This window comes from Elgaria multicarinata, chromosome 7 (assembly GCF_023053635.1).
Source record: "Elgaria multicarinata webbii isolate HBS135686 ecotype San Diego chromosome 7, rElgMul1.1.pri, whole genome shotgun sequence".
Taxonomy (NCBI): domain Eukaryota; kingdom Metazoa; phylum Chordata; class Lepidosauria; order Squamata; family Anguidae; genus Elgaria; species Elgaria multicarinata.
Window position 1 is genome coordinate 90,173,600 of NC_086177.1, and position 22,505 is coordinate 90,196,104.

General features: G+C 39.0%; 1 protein-coding gene across 3 annotated transcripts in view; it reads left to right on the forward strand.

The window, feature by feature from the left end:
• The window catches only part of ZFPM2 (zinc finger protein, FOG family member 2), a 389,494-nt gene extending 368,718 nt beyond the window's left edge, over positions 1-20,776 (forward strand). For all 3 annotated transcript variants that reach the window (XM_063131038.1, XM_063131039.1, XM_063131040.1), the window contains 3 exons: positions 13,078-13,284; positions 14,812-15,036; positions 17,296-20,776. In XM_063131038.1, coding sequence (XP_062987108.1) covers positions 13,078-13,284; positions 14,812-15,036; positions 17,296-19,793 — 2,930 coding nt within the window. In that variant the 3' untranslated portion in view covers positions 19,794-20,776. The remainder of the gene's footprint in view (positions 1-13,077; positions 13,285-14,811; positions 15,037-17,295) is intronic.
• Positions 20,777-22,505: the final 1,729 nt, after the last annotated feature.

Below are 22,505 nucleotides of genomic sequence, written 5' to 3' on the forward strand. Positions count from 1 at the left end.
GTGCTGTCCATCAGCCCGGCTGGCGGAGGGGCTGCCCTACCAGTTTGGGAGGGAGGAAATGAATTGCTATTAAAGCTGGAGCTTTGAACTTCTTTGAACTTTCAAAATTTTCTGTATGTCTACACTGCTCAAACTTCTGTTTAAAATAAAAACTAGCAAAATCTGTGTGATAGCTCTCAAGTTTAATAGGTGTTACACTACTGTATTTTTATATATATGATGATGACAATGATGATGATGAGTAGTGGTAGTAGTGGTAGTAGTAGTATTGTAGTTATCAAATGTTTATCTCTGAAAAATTAATGTAAGGAGAAATGAACCCTCCCCTGCACCATCTGGCTGGTTGAGCTGCACATGGGACAAATTGTTTTTGGCAGGGACTCTCTCCATGTTGGAAAGCTGTAACAGTAGAAAATTCACCAAATCAGTGTGACAAAATAATAATTGATTAATTTATGCTACCAATAAGGCAAAAAATAAAAATAAAAACCAACTTCACTCTCATGCCATAAAATGTTACTTCAACAGCTCTGTATGAATGCCAATTTCTTTCTGTCCTTTTACTTTAAAGAAAACTGGAAAACTGGATCTTCATAATGAATCTATTTTAGACAGGAAAAAAGGCCTAGAATTCCCAGCATTTCCCAGCCAGCATGGTTGGCTGGGGAGTTGTGGGACTTCTTTCTGTCGAAACATGCGTAGCACTGCACTATTAATGGACACAAGCAGTGTAGTGGCTGCATGAGGTAATTCCTTAAATAGTTTGAAAGGCATGCATGCATATATTGACCATTCATAAAATTGCATCTTGGCTGCATCTAGGGATGTATGAGAAATTCGTTTCAGTTTGTTTTTGATCAGGGTTTACTCCATTTGCACCTCCCGCAGCGAACACAGACTCGAACACAATCAAAATCATATTTCCAAGTTTGTAATGTGATTCAGGAACGTTGCCCTCTCCCCCAATAAGAATTAATTTGACTGCAAGCATCCATTTGAAAAATGTGCATAAAAAATAGACACAAATACACTTTCATCAATAAGAGATTATTTATTTATTTATTTATTTATTTATTTATTTATTACATTTTTATACTGCCCAATAGCCGAAGCTCTCTGGGCGGTTCACAAAAATTAAAACCACAATAAAACAACCAACAGGTTAAAAGCACAATTACAAAATACAGTATAAAAAGCACAACCAGGATAATGTGTACATTTCAAAAATGTGCACAATTTATGTGTATATTTGGAAAAATATGCTTGGAAATACACATCAATTTTCATGTTAAACACACACACACACACACACACACACAGACCACAATATATATATGGACATGATGAGATGGAATAAAGTTCAAGGTGCAATTTGGAGAATGCTTGATTTTTTTCTTCTTGTATACTCATCCCCAGCTGCATCACAGTGAACTGTAGCATTTATACTGACTCCCAGTGCAAATAAGACTGAACCTTTGAGGTATCTATTTAAAGTGGAGGTGCATTCGCTGATACTTATTGCCTGCCTCACACACTGTATAGAAAGCCTGAAATATTAAATTGTGGCACGAAAAAGCCTGATGTGAAAAAGAATGAAGTATTTGATATAGACAGTGTTGGAAGTTCTGAATGCAAATTCTTACAGTAGCTTACTGGATATGTAGTCATGCATTTTTATTATATGATACCGCACGTGTCAGTTCAATAGTTAATATTAAATAGTTGTGGAACAGAAGAGAACTAGTCATAGGTTTGGGAACAAAGCTGAAATAGCACCCCCTGGAGGAGGGAGGAGAGTGTTGTCAATTCTTAGGATCACTGCAGCCTCAAACCGGCTTGAAAGCATTCGAAGAGGGGTGTTCACCTATGGGAGCAGACCTCCTGGAGCACTCAAACCATGCCTACTTAACCCTTCTCCTGCCAATCAGGAAAAGTGTTAATCTCTCTCTCAATCCCTTTTCTGACTAAAATAATCCTTTTTTAAATGGCATTTTGCAAGGGACGATAAAGGGGCGACTACAGTTCAACATAGGTTCAATACTCTCCCCTTGTTGCAGTTTAACATGTATTTAAGGCATTTCATGGTAAATGATGAAGCATGTATGAAGCATTGTTTATTTAAATTGTTTTAGCTGTTTCCATTATTTTATTTTTTTCCGGTTAATTTTTTTGGACTGTTTTTTATTATGTTGTATTTTTTATTTTTTATGAATTGTTATAAACTTCCCAGAGAGCTTTGGCTATGGGATGGTACAGAAATAACAACAACAACAACAACAACAACAACAACAATGTAGTTTGACTTCTATGTATTTTTGACTTTGCAAAGAACTTTACAATACAATATTTTGTATAATTTGTAAAGGCCTATGGCTATATACAATAAAGTGTGTGTGTGTGTGTAAGTATAGTTGCTGTCACACCTGCTTTATGAACTGTTAACATTTTACAGCTGTGGAGCTAAAAGTTTAAAGTCAGTCTGCATATCAATAAAAAATTATGACAACCACAAACACATTTCTCACTTTTCTTGCAAGACTGCAAGCTTTATATCCAGTCCTGTGCATTTTTAGTCAGAAGTAAGACCGACTTTGTAGAATGGACATAGTTCCCAGCTAAGTCTGATAGGATAACATCCTTCGGGTGCAATTGTATGCATGTTGGAAGTTGTAGGACTTTTTTCGGTCTAAACCTGCACAGGATTGCACCCTTTATCACTTTAATCAATTAAGGGTTTTGTTGACTACCCAATAACAGCAAATTTTAATTAGTGAGGTTAATTTTTAATTTGTTGAGCTGTGTTAAGTGTGTGCTTATTTGTTTTTGAGTTACTTCAGTTCTAGTGTCTTTTTATAATAGAAAAGAAGAAAAAAGAGAAAATATTAAATATGACTTTCTTTCTGACTATGAATGGTACCTTTGTTTATTAAATTTTAAATTATTTTACATTTCAAAAAGCCACCTTTGAATGTATGCAGAGTTATTTTAATTTAATCTTTTAATCACTTTGAAAAGTACATGATTAAGAACTAAAAGTTCTTAAATTGGTTGACAGCCCTAAAATTTTGAAATTGAAACTAAATTGTATTTATAATCTTCTACAGCCCTCCAGGTAATGAAGTAGTTGTGGAAATCGAAGACAAATGAAGAAGATATCAATGCCTTCTTCTAGGACCAATTAGTTTTTTCCCAGGATGGTAAAACCCAAATACCACTCTAGTAAACTGCATGCAAAGTCTAGTTAAAAATGGGTTTTGGTGAAGATTAAAACCATTGTTCACATCCAAAAATAATGATGGATTTAAATTTTAGAACTGAGACACTTTAATCATAAATATAGATTAGAAAGAGCCTGATCTAGGCAGCACTGCAGAGCGGATCATTGCTGAAGCTCACTAGATCTTTCAGCCGCAACAAACCAAAGCGTAACTGGGACTGGGTGTGTGTGCTGGGTTGTGGCCCAGCTGTGCAACAACAAGCAAAACAGCTGTGACTTGTGGTTGGCTTAAAAACAACCATTGAAGCATTAGAACATCTGCATCTCTTTGCATGAATAATAAACTATCTCCAGCTTTTCTCAGGATTAAGAACAGCAATTTCGTCTTCTTTTAATGGCACAAAGTATCACAGATCTTCAAATATATATATATATTCGAAGGACCGTACAGCTCGGTTCAATACTTTTGTGCAAACTGTACAGGTTCTTACAAAATCTCAACATAGTTTTTCCAAAGTGTTTTAGTGACATCCAACTGGAGCATATGCAATGCTCAGAGGAATGGATATTAAAGGAAGATAATGAAGCAAACAGTCAGAGGAGATGAGAGTTTCCTCTCCAGGTTTGTCCTTGAAGAATCCTGCCATTAAAACATTTTTACAGAATGACTAAAATAGAAATGGTAATACAGTGAGCAGAGACTATCGTTAATTTGTATTCCCCCCCCCACTCTAGCAGCATGTTGTATGTGTGTATTAATTTTGCACACAAGAAAGTAATGCCATGCAACAAGGGAAGGGTATAGAACCTATGAGTCATAATCAAAGGATATGATGTTTGCACGGATTATTCATAACAAACCAGCATCTTACATAGTTGCTAGAGATTTTCTCCCGTCTGTTCCTGCTTGGTGATGAAGAATGGTATTTTAATAGGCAGATGGTAGAGACAATTACAGTTTGGGGCTCAGCTGGGAGTTACGTCAGTTTATTGCAAATTATTAGTTGATAAATGCTTCTGTTTACAAGCAAAGTCTTAAGCAGCTTTATAATCAGTTTATCAGCTGTAGCCTGATTTTTGACAGCTTGCCTGAAGGGCTATGGAAACACATCTTCCTTGGTCATTTAGAAATCATGCTGACCATGCAGGGATGCTGATAGGCAGCCCCTGTGCACCTGTAGATTGCGTAATGTGTGCTGTTAGTTGTTATAAAGGTGATATCGGGAGCTGGTAGAGGAAGAAGTAAAGCCAAATCCATAGGGTACTGCACAAAGATGTGGGCAGAGACATCCCGGTTGCTCATCACATGCCTATCGCTTCCAGTTTTAAAGAAAAAGTCCCTGATTGAAATGGATGTGTTTTGCACCCATCTAATTAATGCTTATATGAGAAATATCTATGGTGCACATGCAAACGTTCCACATCCATAAATGGTTCCCCATTCATTTCAATATGCAGATCCACGTGCATAGTCCTTTGCTGCCTTTGTTGAAATGCGTGGAGCAGCCCACAAATGTGAGAGCGGTGTGTGTACACAGACAATTCTTTTTGTAGTGTTTCCCTTCCAGACATTTTTTTTTAAAAAAAAAATCCATTCCACTATCGAGAAAGCTAGTGCTGAGAAATTACAAGGATATTGGATACATTTCCCACATCTGTAGTCAAACAATCCATGTGTATGGTTGGTTAAGGAAGTCCCTAGTTCTAGAAACCCCAACAGTTGCGATTTCACCCTTACCTGTCGGAAATCAAAGACATGAATCCGGCCCAAGGTGAGGGATTATTTCTAAGGAATTCATGAAAACACACATTCAGCCCAGTTGTTCGATAAATGAAGAAACTATGGGCTCATCTACACCAAGCAGGATATTCCACTATGAAAGTGGTATGAAAGCAGCATATAAAAGGCAGGAGCCACAGTACTGCTTTATAGTGGTATTGAAGTGCACTGCAGGATCTACACTACTGCTTTATAGTGGGCCTGAAGTGCACAGAGAACTGTTGGGGCCCATTGACACATCTACACCAAACAGGATATAGCACTATGAAAGTGGTATGAAAGCAGTATATGGTATGTGTCAATCGGTCCCAACAGTTGTAAGTGCACTTCAATACCACTATAAAGCAGCACTGTGGCTCCTGCCTTTTATATACCGCTTCCATACCACTTTCATATTGGAACATCTGCTTGGTGTAGATGAGCCCATATATCATCTGTCTTTGCTTTCAGAAGGACATCACTTTCAACTGACAACCACAAGGCAGTGGGAGGTTGTGGGGTTTTAAATTCTGCTGCTTATAAGCAAGAATCGTATTTGTGCCAAATATCTAATAGTTTTGTTTTTTATCCTGGACACTGGTCCTCTTGGAATGATTTCATGTAAGGCCTTTTTTTTTTTACAACCTCCTAATAGAAAGATATGTATTGACTCCGATTAGCTCAGGATTTGAACTAAGGTCCCAGAAGGAAACCTATAAGCCTCTTAAAATGCACTGAACTTCTAAGAATATGAGTTTAACTATCTCCCCCAGTGGTAAATAAGCTGTGACAGCTCAATCAGGGGGGAAAGGCAAATAAAATTTATCACATTATTTTTCTGTGAATTCTTTCCCCTTCTTCTGAGGACTTGATGTAGTTTGCGCCTCAGTCTAGTGAAACTTTACATTAATTACTACATTCCAGCACTCACTTGAAAGACACAGACACAAATCCTCATAATCATAAAACATAGACTGCCAATAAGGTTAAGATAAGGCGAGTCACATAGCAAGGTAAACCGGTTTCTTTTTAGCAACAGGCTGTTTCACTTTCCATGCATTTCATTAAACTACGTTTCAGTATTATAAAAGAAGGATCATTGAGCATTGCTACCGATGACAAGCAAACCTTTCCATGCAAAGAAAGAACTCGCGAAATGGCACATGTGTGACTGTTGTGTTTTCTTAGCTGTGTGTGACAAAGAATTGGGGGGGGGGGAAAGTTATCGGTGAATTAACTTTATTCTCTCCCTTCCTTTAAAAATGACATCCTTGGTCCAGGGAAGCAGCAGCAGCACATACAGCACATGTTTGGTTTTGCTGAACAGTAGCACAGCATTGCAAGCTGCTGGTTAAACTTGCCGTAACTTGAAAAACAGCAATACCTGAGACTCGGGGAAAACAAGCAAAATTCCTGCAGCGTTCACAGAGTCCCCCCGGGTGCATGCGAAGGGTCTTACTGATTTGAAGCCTAGTTGTGTCCATTGGCTTCCCTACTCTCTTGCTACAGACCTGATCCTATTAGCACAAAAAAGTCAACACCCACAGTGAAAACAAGAAAAGGCAGTTTGTTTTCTTAATGTGTATAGTATACACACATAGTGAGTGTTTATAATGGAAAAAAAGGGAGCGGAGTTGTTCTACCTCGCAGATGATCAGCAGAGTTAGACTGAATCTATTCTGCAACAATACTACTTCAGTGTGCCATTCTTTTTTCTATACAAGATGTAAAATAATAAAAGTCTTATACGCATTACAGCAAATAAATATATCCGATTTGTCATCAGGAATATGAGAAACAAATGGTGTAATTTTGGACAGAGCATAATAACAAAAATTGTGCATTGCCTGCCATTAAGCACTGCAGAATTTGTGCAAGCAGGAGCTAAAATGAAGTTTGGAGGTTGGGTATCGTTTTTACCATGTCCTTTGATCAGTAAACAAGGAAGAAATGCAAGAAAACCCTGTGATATCATCTCATTAATCCTAACATAATATTGAAAGCACTTTCCATTAATTTCATAGACGTGCGAATTTACGTGAGCTGTTGCTGAGATCCTCTGTGTGAATGCTCTATTCAATATATGCATAGGGGGAAAATAAATGTTCTACCGAATATTTAGGAGGTACATATAGAAGTGAAAAATGTTGAGAATTGTTTAGCTACCGGAAAGTCTGTTCACAAAATGCTTTTGATTTATTGCTGTGTATGGTACAGATCCCTATCAGTTATTCTTACATTATTTTATTCAAAAATGTGTATAAACCATGAGTTGGCATGTTGGAGAATACTGAAAAGGCATTAATCAACCCAAATAAACAAGTGCACAGATCTATCTAACAACTGTGAAGTAGTTAATAAATTTTAAGCAATTTTATTATAGAAAGAAGGTCTAAAAGAGTAGTGCTTAATTATCTGGACTCCTCTGTGCTGGGCTCTCTTTTGATTGTATTAATGAAGCAGCTGGCCCATTGTTTCTCTTTAATTCCTCTATTGTTTTAAGAATATGTCAAAGCTCTTTATTCTTTTATCAGGTACTGTGCAGAAGGAACTACACAATACCTCATATTCCTACTGTATTTGCCAATGCACAAAGAAACCTCCAAAGCATTTTTCAAAAAAGGGGCACACATAATTTATAAGTTCCATTCCTTGCACTACTCTACTGTCAAGAATTTCAACAGTATTGGATTTGAATTTATTAGGTTTTTTTTTTTACAAAAAATTAAACAGTGTGGCTACGTATAGATATATGCAGCCTGTTAATGTCAAAACCCAGATATTCAGACTTGTACTAGTGAGCATAAATGGGAACAATTTTTTTTTAGTACAGGGAAGTTATTCTATATAGTTGAGAAAATGCAGACACCTCCCCATGGAAAATACCTGATTGTGGAATTGCGAATTCCCTTTAAATGCTTAAAATAAAAGATGAATGCAAACAAACATTCTTTATAGGGCTGTTTTTAAAATATCTTTTCACAAAGTAGAAGCTATTCATTCGGATAATAGCAAGCCTGGCTGTGCCTGGGTGTCATTTTAAGTCTGCAGACTAATGCAAGTTGTCGATTCAATGAGCTCCGATAGTCTCCTGACCCTCCTTCACAAAAACATATGTACACAGGAAATGGACACTTCTGCTGCTGCTGCTGCAGTGACAGTCCAAGGCAGCACACACACAAATTAGAAGCAGAAAGGGGGGTGGGTGTAGAATCTGCATAACTTAGTTGTACTGTAGACGGAGGCTGATTAGCAGCCAAACGGAATTTCAAGAGCAACTTTTTCTGTAAACATCTAGATATCGTTTGTTCGCATGGCAAGAGTCCCATTTCAAGTGGTTCACAAAACACCGTTGCTGTAATAGGTGGAGCCTGCTTTCACACAACCATGAAAACAGAAGCGCTCCAGAGTTCCTTCTGTTTCTAAGATACTCGAAAGCCAAGGAAAGCGTTGCTGCCTTGCAGTTCACCACTGCCTTTGTCTTAGGAGGAAAGTTAAACTATTTTTAGCAATCCCCCTGGAAAGCCAACGCTGTTGAAAGCAATAGGCAGGGACTAATCGAGAGCCATATGGTACCACTGATTTTGAAGGAAACCTCCCCAATTGGAGTCAGCAGGGAATGCTCTTTTAAAACTATTAACTGCATATCGCCTTTGTATTTTATATTACTCTTAAAGCAGAAATAACGATAAAATGTTTACTAAATTCTCTTAAGATATTTATTGTTGCAAACAAACGGAGGGAGAAGACGTTGTTGAAATTGGTTCCTGTTATATTTCTAGCCATGTTTACTACATTGAGACGTGATGGTAGTACATAATTGCATTGCTTCTAACCGTTCCCCCCCCCCCCCCGCTCTGCATCCCCCACCTTCCTGCTTGCTCCACCTTTAGCGATTTGACTTCCATCCATAGTTCCAGTGAAAAAGGGCTTCTTTTTGGAAATGAATGTTGGGGGCAGTTCATCATGGTTGCAAAATGCCCCCCCCCACACACACACATAGAAACATTAGCATGTACAAATTGGAGCTCCCAACACCCGTAAGAAGCTCCTGAGTTGGGTAGATTATGTAGAATTAAGACCAAATTACTACATCCGATCTGCCGTGTGATTGACACTTGGACACATCATGTGGACAGAGTCCTGTTACAGTAGGCCATTTGCAGGAATTGCTGAAGCTCTCTGTGGAGCTGCTTCACACCAACCCTTTGCCATACGGAGCTGTGCCCGCACTTGCAGTTCAAGCAGCAACCATGCCATAATATGAATTAGGCTGTAGTTTTTGAAGTATTTTGGATCAGGGTGTGCATACTACTGTATTTCTGAGTAAAGTTTGTATGGGTTCAAACACACACACACAAGGTTTCCATATTTTGATGAACCCAGATGTAGTTCTGTAGTTTACAACTCCCTATTGCTTGTTTTTTTTCTGTTACAAAACAAATCTCTATCAATCATAGATAAATTAAAATGACTGTGCAAAATAAGCCATCTCAAAGATTTTTCTTTGCAATGCATTGTGTAATTATTAGCCTGATTTTTGCCATTGTAAGGAGCCATGAACGACCCATAACATGCCTGAAGTTCTATGCCTTTACATGAGATACATTTTCCTTATACACTATGCTATAGGTATGGCCATACAGTATAATTGAGCCTTTGTCAGTGCTGTAGCCTAGCAACAGATAATACTGTTAGGCTACTGAATAGTTCCGGTTTGACAAGTAGGGAGTATTTTTTTGTGTTTATCATGTTTGCTAATGATGGGATCCTTTCCAAAGGACTTGTCTTAATCTTAATTAGAGTTTATCTGCAGAGGTCTGCATGACATTCTGCAGGCACTGATTTCATAAATAATAAAAAGAGCACATTAAAAAAAATTGGCAGGACTTACATGATTTTTGAGACAAGCATGAATTTCCAAAATGTAATCAACTTTGAACTGTGACTCTATTCTTTCCTCTCAAAATTTGCAGGGCAAATGCGCAGCAGTTTTGACAGCAATTATGAGGGTCGTTTATGCATTTCCTGTTAGGAACCAGATCTGTTTCCTCAAGAGCTCAGATCATGACCGTTACAAAGAACAGATAATCAATGCTGTCTTTTGTACTGATTTTTTTTTTAATGATGATGTTTTGTTTAGTTAATGACCTTTCCCGAAAAGGTGCTGGCTGCATTAGTGGAGCACCAAAGAAATAAAAAGGAGGGGGGCATCCTAAGATAGCCTTTCCATTTGATGCAAACTGAATTATCGGTTATTGTTTCAAGTTAGGGTGGCCAGTGTCTACTCAGTGTTCAGGCCTGTCCCTTTGGAGCAACAGAGGAGGCAGCTGCTTTGCCTCTCCCCTCCGTTCCACCTGTTCCTTCTTGCTGTAGGAAGTAGGAATTTGGTTTTGCCCGCAGGAGAGACACGATAGTAGGAAATGGGATGGAAATCAAAATGGCTGCTTTCTCTTTCATTGTTTTAGCGTTTTTAGACCATTCAAAGACATAGCAGATGTGATCTCAGGTTGCCCACTGGCGACTCCAGCCTCGGTGCCTTATTTTAGAAATAATGGGGATTGAAATGGCACATGTAAGGGGCTTGCATCAGGAGAGGGTCAAATAAAAGCAGAGAGCATGAATGGATATTGATACTGAAAGAGTAAGTGGGCTCGAGGAGGTATATGGAAGAGAAGGTGTTGGCTTTGTTGATGGTTGAAGTTGCCACGAGCATAAGAAATTGCAAGGAAGAAAGCATAAAGACTAGTGGGGAAAATAAATGATGGAACCCTGGTAGTATTATTCTGTGGTGTAAATACATGTATGATACATAAGAAAAAATACAGAGCTATTTGTCCTACGAGCATTAGCAGGAACTACTTAAGTAACTGCAGACCCATGTTTGTTATACAACTGCATAAGTGTGCAAAGGATTGCATCCTTAGCAAATTGTATTTACTGATGTCTATGCCATCCTACCATTAGGCAGAGTGAGTTGACTGCCTCAGGCTGCTGATTTGAGGTGTCATGAAAGGGCAGCAAGTTATTATTTATTATTATTATTATTTATTGCATTTTTATACCACCCAAAAGCTATTTCATTGATTATTATTCTATTTTTGCTGTCTGCCAGGGAAGGGGAGAGATGCTTGTGGGTTTTTCTGCCTCAAGTGCTAAAATAATTTGACTAGCCTGGAGTCCTTTGGACTACTTGGAGTGGGGTGAGCATGCTATTGGGTGCTCCACCTTAGGAAATGTCTTGGGTCAGCCCTGACTGATGTTCTTTGGTTTACTCCCATGGGAGTTAGCAAAGCATGTGGAAACAGTCTTCATTAAAGGGAATCACTTGACATGTTCTCTTCCTGGTCATCTAGGAGATTTATACAAGGAAGATGGCAGCAGCCACTCACTCACTCTCTACAAGTGTCAAAATGTAGATTTAGACCCTTCCTTCCGGAATGTTTGTATTCTGTGCTCAAAAACTAATTCAGTATTTCAAACAAATGATTCAAATTAAGCAAATCTTCAACGTTTTCTTATTCTGTATTATTTATTCTCCATCCAAGATTTTTCAAAGGATTTGGCTTCCCCACCCCTCTCACAAGCAGTAAATTGCCAGTATGGGAGTAATTTCCAGTGTTCTGAATTCCAGTGTTCCGGAAAGCATGGAACTTTAGCATTATAATGCTCATAATAAATTGCTTGAAATAGTTCTAGCCAAATCCAGATGCATTACTAGCAAAGGGTGAATGTGAAGAAAGTTTCTCCACTTTGAAACTTCTATATCACTTTGAGGTCTGAGGACTCAGCCTTAGTTTCCCCCCTCTCAAACATATTGCCAATGATGTTGTTTTGTATGCTCCTCTTTGAAAGCTAATAGGACTGGATTAATTAATTGTCCAAGATTCCTCTAAAACAATGTCCTAATTCTTCTATTTAGCTGTTGCATATCATACACTGTTGTTATCTCTTCCACCAGATTTTTTCAACAAGTTGTTTTAAAACTGTAATCTCTTTGAGGACGGGAAAAAAATGAAGTGTAGTTGAAAAGGCAGTTATGCTGAAAGATAAACGTAGCAATATTACTTATCAAATTGGTACCCAGTTGCGTGTGTTTTTCCTTGACTAATTAATACAACATATAGTGTTTGCTATATATACAAAACCTGTAGAAGAAAAAGTGCTATAACCTATAAAGTATGCAGCATTATTTCAGCCATAACTGTACTGGATATGTATCTAGGCCTGAGAGTAGAGATAACACAATATAAGTGCTTTGCCTGTCTAAACATGTTAAATAAATGAGCATTCACTATCACATTCAAATACATTAGTGCATTACTTGCATAGTTAATTTTCTTTTTAATGCACACCACGTGACACTTACAGCACAGAGCTATAGTGTATCTCAGTGTTTGAAAAAAGTTCCCCTTTTAAACAAAGCTTTATTTGAATAAGGCTTTATGAAACAGATCTTTGGCATATCTGAATAGGACGTTTGGTTGGCAAAGGGATAGCTAAACAGTCAATGCGATGATGCATGTTATTACATAAGGGACTTTTTTTTTCCAGAGAAAGATGGCAGCAAATTCCAGCAAAGGGTAACAATGATTTTATGAGGGTATCTGAAATATGTTTTGCTATTGTTTATTACTCGTTTCCATATGGATAATCCATTGCAATGAATGGATATTGCATTGTACATGAATATACACACATATAGAATGGAGGAGAATGAACAGGAAGTTCAATAAAAATATTGACTAGATAGAAACCAGTCAAAATACATTCATTTATATCAGTGTTTTAGGAAATGTCCATTTTTCATAAGACAAAGGACTGCATTTGGGTGAGACTGGGGTTCAATACAAGATTTAAAGAAGTGTTGCCTCTTATTCATTTGCAGCTTGGTTTATGCACCTTCTAGCTAGATTTTCAGCATGGCTGCCTCAAAACATTGCTTAACTCTCCCATGAAGACGGAAAGAAGAGCTTTAAAGGCAGGGGCTTGCCTTCTTTCCCCAACAGAATATCGCCACCCAAATTAGAACACAGCACTGCGGTTGACATTCTGCACAATATAATTTTGCCAATTAAATCTTTCTGTTTCTGGTGCGTAGGGGGCCAGCTCTGGTGCACGACGACAAAAGCCATTGCCGAGGGTGAGGAGCTAATTGCCTTTGTTGTGGATTTTGACTCAAGGCTACAAGCTGCCAGTCAGATGACTCTTACTGATGGGATGTATCCTGCTCGACTGCTGGACTCGATACAGTTGCTTCCTCAACAAGCTGCCATGGCATCCATTTTGCCGACAGCTATTGTGAACAGTGAGTGCTCTACCACCATTTGTTTCTAAAAGTATTGATAAAATTAACTCATAAGAATAGCAGTCTTTGGCTTAGTTTTCCTCAAAACGCCTCCGCATAAGCTTTCAAGCTTACCGTTTCCTGGACTGTACGACTGCAGGTGAGAGACTGCGTGATTGAATGCTCTCCCAAATAAACCACTCTCTGTGCATAGAAAAGTAGGTGTCGGGGGAAGCATTTTGGCCTGGCCTTTTTCCTGTACATGCAGCTAGCTGTTCTTTTTAACTGTCGAAGAACATTTAAACATGCAGTATCGCCTTTACAACCTTAAGTGGCATGGTCCAAAAATATAATACATGCTGCAAATGGCAAAACAACAACAACCAACAACCCGAAAATTAAATCAGCAGTTAAAGGCACAATCCTATGCACGTTTAGACAGAAAAAAGTCCTACAACTCCCAACACTCCTCCAGTTAGCTGGGGCATGCTGGGAATTGTAGGACTTTTTTGCTGTCTAAACATGCCTAACACTGTGGCCTTACAGTATTTATTTATTTGATTTATAACATGGCTTTCCAGTAAAGAAATGGCACTCAAGGCAACTAAAGGTGCAAACCTATGCATATTTAGACAGAAATAAGTCCTACAACTCCCATGCTTGCTTGAGAATGCCAGAGATTTTAGGACTTTTTTCTGTTTACACACGCCTAGGATTGTGTCCTAGTATTAAAACAAGGTTAAAATAAACTTAATTTAAACAATAAGAAAAACCCAGAGATTAAAAACATAATTTAAAAACACTACAATAAAAAAAGCCAGAAAGATACAAAATCAACATAAAAGGAAAAAACTAATGCCACTGCTAGTAAAAATCACATAAATGAGGTAAAACGAAAAAACCATGGCCAGTAACAATCATTCTTCGATAGAGACAGATAATAAATGATATTATCATGATGTTTAAAAGGCCCACTGAGTATGCTTGATACTCATAGCACACTTTGGGGTATGGTTAATTGTCTATTTTTAAACAATTTTTACAAACCTTGATGAGACCGAAGAGAATAAGTTTGATGATACGTTCTTCAAAGACAGTGCTATTTAACTGGACAATATTCGAAGCCAGTGAACAATTTATTTTTGTTTCCTGGGGACAATGCTTTCTGATTGGGGATCCTCTGAGTAGTTCACTAATCTGGATTTCAGGGGAAATATAACGTATGAATGCATGATAAAACAGTCTGCGATCCTACTGATTGTTGTCTGCTAGAGGACATGTGTTTGTAGGTAAGCAAGTTGTACATACTACATATTCACCCGCTTTATGTCCAGACCCAGAATTTAAACAAACAAACAATTACTCCTCACACCTGTTTGCTTTCTAGCTTGTATGTGTTATTTATTAATCGGGTACTATGCTGTCGTCCTGCTGCTAAATGGGTATTTTTAAAATAAGAAGATCAAGCGGCTTAAACTTGTTGCACTAAGACTTGTCGGCAGGAATAAACTATGGCTTACTTGCACCTGGTATTTTCCCCCCACGTAGAGGATATATTCCCCTGCAAATCTTGTGGCATTTGGTATCGGAGTGAGCGAAATCTGCAGGCTCACCTCATGTACTACTGCAGCGGGAGGCAAAGGGAAGGAGCTCAGCTAGCAGAGGAGAATGACGAAAGTATTCAGCAGATATCCAGCGTCTGCCCCTTTCCACAGTGCACCAAAAGCTTTTCTAATGCAAGAGCCCTGGAAATTCATCTAAATTCTCACAGTGGTAAGTGAAAGTGAAATATTTACTCCACTGGAGTCAGCTTTAGACATTTCAAACTCTCTCTCTCTCTCTTTAACAGTATGCCATGAGAAGTCGTAAAAAGGTGAAACCAAGCACTGAACTCAATGATTTCTGGGTTTTGTTTTACTCATCTATTGTTTACCTATTTCATTTAAGTCCTAGCTACAGATGGGCTGTAAATCTTGAGTTCGCTTGGGTTCTCATTTTTTCACTTTTACGTTTGCTCTGTCCCATTGTGATTTTTTTTTTTACAGTTCACATGAAAATTTGTGCATATTTTCTTGCACATTTTAATGCATTTTTGTATGCATTTTTAACATGCGCCCATTTTTGTCTGCACTTTTTCAAACATACACATTTTCCAGGAGATTTTTCAAAGAATGAAGGCGCTTTTTTCCTGCACATTTTGTCCAAATCTAGGCATTTCTCTGTGCATTTTTTTTGAAATATTTTTGTTCGCATACCCCCCTCCCCAATACACATCCTTCATCAAAATTTGCCAGAAATGTATGGGTTTTGACGAGAAACTGCATTCTTGGTTGTGTTTTGGTTTGAGAAGAGTGGATTTGGTAAGCTTGCATTGAAATGTGAACAGAATAAAATTCTCATCTATCCTTAGTCTAGCTTTATCTGAACAAAATGGAAAGTGTCTGAATGACATAGATTAGATAAGTCAAAAGCCATACATTCCAGACATTCTGGGAGTGGTGCTGTGTGTGAGAGAAGCAGTTTGCAGAGAGATCCAGTGTGGTGTAGTGCTTGGAGTGTTGGGCTGATACTCTGCAGATCCAGGTTCTAGTCCCCACTCAGCCATTAATCTCACTACTCACCTAACGTATATCATAGGGCTGTTGTGAGGATAGATAGAAGAGGAAGCCCATGTAAGCCACCTTGGGTTCCTTGCAAGAGGACAAATGGTGGGATATAAATATAAAAAGAAAGAAAGAAAGAAAGAAAGAAAGAAAGAAAGAAAGAAAGAAAGAAAGAAAGAACTTTGCAATTATCCCCATCCAGCTGATGGAGGTAGTCTTGGACTTGGTGTTAAGGAGTACCCAAGTTGTGGTCCTGTGGATCTCAAAATCTATGCCAAGGCGGGTGTGGCTCATTGTCATCATTTTAATAATGGGGCTGTCCTGAAATATCACAGTCCATCAGACATGGCTGGGCTCATCTTGGTGCTCTCTAGTGTGTGTGTGTGTGTGTGTGTGTGTGTGTGTGTGACTTCTATGTGACCCCTTTGTCATGGTCAAATGACTCCATGATTAGCTTTAAGCTTGCAACTGCTTCTTCCTTTTGCAGTAGTGGTAAACCTATTAGAATGGTTTGTCCCTGCAGGCTGATGGAATCTGAAGGATTCCTTAGAGTCCTTGGGTACCTTTGACTTGGCAAAATAAGATGCCTCTCCGCTTTATAGGTGAGTGGGTCCGAAGAGAAACTTGTGTCCACTGCTATTCCATTTAGTTGGGCTGTCAGCCATCTGTGGAGCAAAAGCTCCGTTTCACTTGCCCTTTAATGTTAGTGTGTTGTTATAATTCACCAGAAGGATGTACTCCACCCGTGCATTTGTAGTGTATCAAACACCACCAACACTAAAAGCCAAAGCTCTAGAAAAATGACTTGGAAATCTCTGGCAATTGGTGGGGCACAGTGGCTTAAAAAAAAAAAGTTCTGGTACGAACTAGGGTCATTATTTCTATCATATAATAATTAGCTCTACTCTATGTTTCTTTCCAGTCCTGTTTGCACCCTGAGATCTGCTTCTCAGACTTTTTTCTCCAACTGCCCCTGATATTGGGAAGTAATGCAGGTGGCAAGCAAGGAGAGAGCCTTCTTGGTGGTGGCATCTTGCCTGCAGAATACCCTTCCCAGGGAGGCCTGCCTAGCTGCCATTTTGCAGTGATATTGGCATCTAGTGAAGACCTTGTTGTTTCCCCAGACTCTTCAACATTATTAGCTTATAAAGTCTTGAATTCTTTTTGGCTGCTGTGAGTTCTTGTTGATTGGAATTTTATACTGTACAATATTGTGCTTTTTGTTCTTGTAGGTGCTTTGAAATATTAAAAAAATATGCTTTTGTAAACTGCTCTGGAAGAGCCTAATAGCCATCGAAGGATAGGGTATAAATTTCAGAAGTAGATAAACAAGATTTACAATTGCTTTTCATGAAGTATGCAATGGGGGATGAAAGAGTCAAATTAGCCTGCTCTAATGGTTTTTGTTTTTTGTTTACCCTGTTCACAGGAGTAAAAATGGAAGAATTTCTCCCTTCTGGTTCTAGCCTGAAATGTACAGTTTGCAACTACACTGCAGACTCTGTGATTAACTTCCATCAGCATCTGTTCTCCCATCTCACTCAAGCTGCCTTTAGATGCACCCACTGCCATTTTGGCTTCCAGACTCAGAGGGAGCTGCTGCAGCACCAAGATCTACATGTCTCTGGCAACAAACTTCAGCGAGAAAGTGATACTGAACACTCTCCAAGTGGCAACGAAGAGACTTTGCAGGCGAGTGCAGACCTGCTGAACAAAAACGACGGTTCCCAAAGCCAAAAGACGATGCAGACAAAAGATGCAAGTTCTGACACAGAGCTCGACAAATGTGAAAAAAAGACACCCCTTTTCCTTCCAAATCAGAGGCCAGAAACGCAGCCGGCCACAAATAAGCAAAGCTTTTCCTACACAAAGATAAAATCTGAGCCATCTAGCCCAAGGCTTGCCTCATCCCCAGTCCAGCCTAATCTTGGGCCTTCTTTCCCCATGGGACCTTTCCTTTCTCAGTTCGCGTTTCCCCAGGACATCACAGTGGTTCCTCAGGCTTCTGAGATCTTAGCCAAAATGTCTGAGTTGGTCCATCGAAGGCTGAGGCATGGAAGTAACAGTTATCCCCCTGTCATTTATAGTCCCCTCATGCCAAAAGGAGCTACCTGTTTTGAGTGCAACATAACATTCAACAATCTGGACAACTACTTAGTGCACAAAAAGCATTACTGCAGCAGTCGATGGCAACAAATGGCAAAGTCGCCAGATTTTGGCAGTGTTTCGGAAAAAATGCCTGAAGCTGTGAGTCCCAACAATGGTCAAAACTCTATCAACATTTTGAGTACTACGCCTCACACTTCAGACCCAGAGAATCAGCTCCTTCAAGCATCCTGCATCAACTCCTCAACTGTATTAGATATGATTGGGCCAAACAGTAAAGGGCACGAAAAAGACTTTTCAGCACAAGTGAAGAAGCTGTCGAATGCTGCCAACAGTGATGAGAAAATGAATGGGAAACCCCCTGACAGCAAGAACCCAACTACTGCTCCTTTGATAGAAGGAGAAAGTGATCCCAACAAAACCACATGTGAAGCTTGCAATATTACATTCAGTAGGCATGAAACGTACATGGTCCACAAGCAGTATTATTGTGCCACACGCCATGATCCTCCACTGAAGAGATCTGCTTCCAACAAAGTGCCTGCCATGCAGAGAACAATGCGCACACGCAAGCGAAGGAAGATGTACGAGATGTGCTTACCAGAGCAAGAGCAAAGGCCACAGTTGGTCCAACAACGTTTTCTTGAAGTAGCCAATCTTGCCAATCCATGTACATCTTCTCAAGAACCAACAGATGCCCTTGGAGAGTGCTACCACCCTCGCTGTGATATCTTTCCAGGAATAGTCTCAAAGCATTTAGAAACATCACTGTCCATTAATAAATGTGTCCCAGCTTCAAAGTGTGACACACCACATTCCACTGTTGCCTGCTTGGAGATGGACGTACCTATAGATCTCAGTAAAAAATGTTTGCCCCAGTCCGACAGGACGTCCACATCCCCTAAAAGATTACTGGACTACCATGAATGCACAGTGTGCAAGATCAGTTTTAACAAGGTAGAGAATTACCTGGCCCATAAGCAGAATTTTTGCCCTGTCACTGTGCATCAGCGTAATGAAATGGGACAACTTGATGGCAAAGTATTTCAAAACCCAGAAAGCGAACGGAACAGTCCTGAGGTCAGTTATGAACGAAACATAATCAAATGTGAGAAAAATGGAAACTCGAAACAGTCTTCTCCCAATGGAAACTTGTTTTCTACGCACTTAGCAACTCTTCAAGGACTTAAGGTCTTTAGTGAAGCAGCCCAGCTCATTGCTACAAAAGAAGAAAGCAAACACTTGTTTCTTCCACAATGCCTTTACCCAGGAGCAATAAAGAAAGCTAAAGGAGCAGACCAGCTTTCTCCATATTATGGAATCAAGCCAAGTGATTACATTTCTAGTTCCCTTGCTGTTCATAATAACGATGCAGATCAAAGCACAAATGTGGAAGGTGATTCTCTGAAGGGTCAGGCCCCCACAAATGGGTGCCCTGTTCAGAAAAAGGAGTCGCTGCCATTATTGCCAAAAAACAGAGGCATGGTTATAGTTAATGGTGGACTAAAACAGGAAGAAAGACCTGCAGCCAATCCACAGCAAGAGAACATTGCCCAGAATCCTCAGCAGCATGAAGATGGAAACAGATCTCCATCTTGGTCTTCTGATAATGCTTTAGCTGCCAATGAAAATGTATCTCCAACCATTCCTGCAGCAGAAGAACAGTTATCTAGTATAGCAAAGGGCGTGAATGGTTCCACTCAGGCTCCCACCAGTGGAAAGTATTGCCGCCTGTGTGACATCCAGTTCAACAACCTATCAAACTTTATAACTCATAAGAAGTTTTATTGCTCGTCACACGCAGCAGAACATGTCAAATGAAAGTACTTGGCCCACCTTTGGTACCTGTGTTTAGTATATTGTTCCATACAAGTCTGAAAGAGAGCTGTTTGTATTACTTCTGGACAATCAGGCATTAATTCATTATTGCTGAGTTGAAGACTTTAAAGGTGTACTTCCATTACACTCCATTAGTAAAGTGTATTCTTGGTGCCATTTTCAAAACAATTAATTTATTTTACCAGCAGTATTCATAGCTGTAGTTATTTTATTTAAAAGAAACTTTATATTAAAGTCATTTGTAATGTTATTGTATAGTTATTGTGTAGCACATATGGTTTGCACTGTATAGTAGATTTTAAAGGAAATAGTCACAAACTATACGGAAAAGCATTTTAGAAATAGCTTCAAAAGCACCTGTGTATCCTAATTTTTTTCCTTATATGCTATTGCAGATATATGTAGATGCTAAAATATAACTTGCAAAAAGTTTCAACTATGCTGTAAAGTTCGCCTTAAAATTTCAATTTTTTTGAAGAATTTGGCTCAGTTTGCACTTTATATTTTAGCAGATACAGTACCTTAGTCACTAGGCTTTGCATTTGTATGTAGCAGTATGTTTCTGTCTACTTTCTTAACCTGAAATGTCCGTTAAAAAGAAGATGGCAATTTTTTTCCTTGTATAGTACTTGTATTTTCTTTCGCTGATGCATCTCTGTCTCGATTTTTAAACCTTTGCTGTTAAATGCAATACTTTATAAAGAATGAACAAAAATTACTGGAAGCAGTATTGTAAGTAATGAGGTCATATCTATCAGTTTTATCTTTTGAAAGGCACAGTCAAAATGAAATCCTTAACTCAATGCTGCAAGTATGAATCTAATTCATTTATAAGATATATTTAAATATAAAAGTAGCAATACTGCAACTGGTGATCACAGAGATAATGTTCTACTTCTGATAGAAATAATTTCTCAACAAATGTTGTTACTATGCATGTATATGGATGGAATAAAATTCCAGATCGTCGGACTGGTCTGGCAGTAATTTATTCATTTGCAAAGACTTCTAAAGCTCAATAAATTAAGTGGCTGGTTGTGGAATATAATGATGTTGTATGCTCCACAGTTAATACCGGTATCCCAACAATACCATGCAAGGAGAAGGACAATCAATCTAAAGCTGTCCAAGCATGGAGTCTTTCATCATATCGCTCTGGTTCCAGTCACATGCCCCACCCCCCACCACATTCTCAGGGGTTGTTGGTGCCACTTGAGAATATTCATCTTATTGTCCTGAGTTCCAATTTCAGTACTACGTATTGAGAATATTATCCCAAACTGACATGATCAGGGTGCTTGCTAAAAAGGCAATCCACAGAGCTCAGCACATGCAGTCATTAACTCCTATAAACATAGTCAGATCTGGAACTCATGACAAGCTCAGCCAGGGGGTACTAAAAAGATAATCAGGAAATATGGAGTTAAGCACCATAACTGTCGCAATTATACACCCGTAAATTCAGTTTCATTGTCGTGCTGAGGAATATTTGAGGCGTAAGAGGTTCAAACCCATTATGAAAGAGTTATAGGAGTACACCAGCTAAACTATTGAAATCTGTGCCCTTCTATTTCTCTGTGCAGAGCTCACTGAATTGCTCACTAGTCATCAAGCTTACAAGGACTAGCACTGCATCCATATCTACCCCAGACCAGTAGCTTGAATGCTCATCCACAGGACACAAGCATTGAGGGGATGAGATGGAAATGGATACACTTTCCCAGGGCCTAGAGATCTTGGTCCCCACCCCCACCCCCACCCCCAACTGCAACCCCACTACCATGAGGAAACAAATTGAGGCCAAAATCAGGCTTGAGGATATTTATGGAAACTTATTCCCTTGTATCTGTTGTCAAGATTTAGATATTCTAAATAAATAAATAAATAAATAAATAAGCTCTGAAACCAATCAGCATTCTGAAGAGCGAGTTTCTAGCCTAGTCCCATCTCTAGAACAAAGAAACTGTGTTCTTGATGTTAAACAAAAGATTTGTGCTTTCCTGTGTGACTTGCCCTCCTAAGAGCTACCACGCCCAGAGTTTTTTGCCCATAGGCAGGGGAGAGGGAAGGCTGGTGAGAGGTGAAGCAGATGTTACAGGTCTGTCCTGCCCCCGCTATCAGGATGCTTGCATTCTCTGTTATTGACTCAAGGTGTGTAATCATGGTATGCCTAGCAAGGTGCTTGGTAACCAGATTTGGATAATCCCAGAAGTGATTTGTGGAAATCAAGACTATAGTAGGTGACTTCGTTACAGATACAGAGCAGACAAAAGTAGAGTAAGTTGTGTGTAGCCTTAAAACCTCCACAAGTGGAAACGGATGAATTTATGGAGCTTATTTAACAAAAGAAATGCCTTGGTAAAACCCATTTGCATAAGATTCATTTATATAATTTTACAACTGGAAGGAATATCTGTTACTCCATCTTCCTGGACTGAGATAGGATCTACAATATCCTGAACTTCAACACGTAGGACTACATTTTTCAAATTACAGTATGCCATCAGCCATACGCAGAGGCAGGAGCAAGCAATATGTAGAACACCAGTGATGCAAGGACAACGAATGGGCTAGAGAAATATAAGAAGACAAGAAATATAATCTGACAAAAAAGCCACACATTGGAGGTGAAAGTGAAAGAAGCCCCATGGTGTCAGTCTGTGGTACAATTCTTCCGCAGAAAATTTGTTTCAG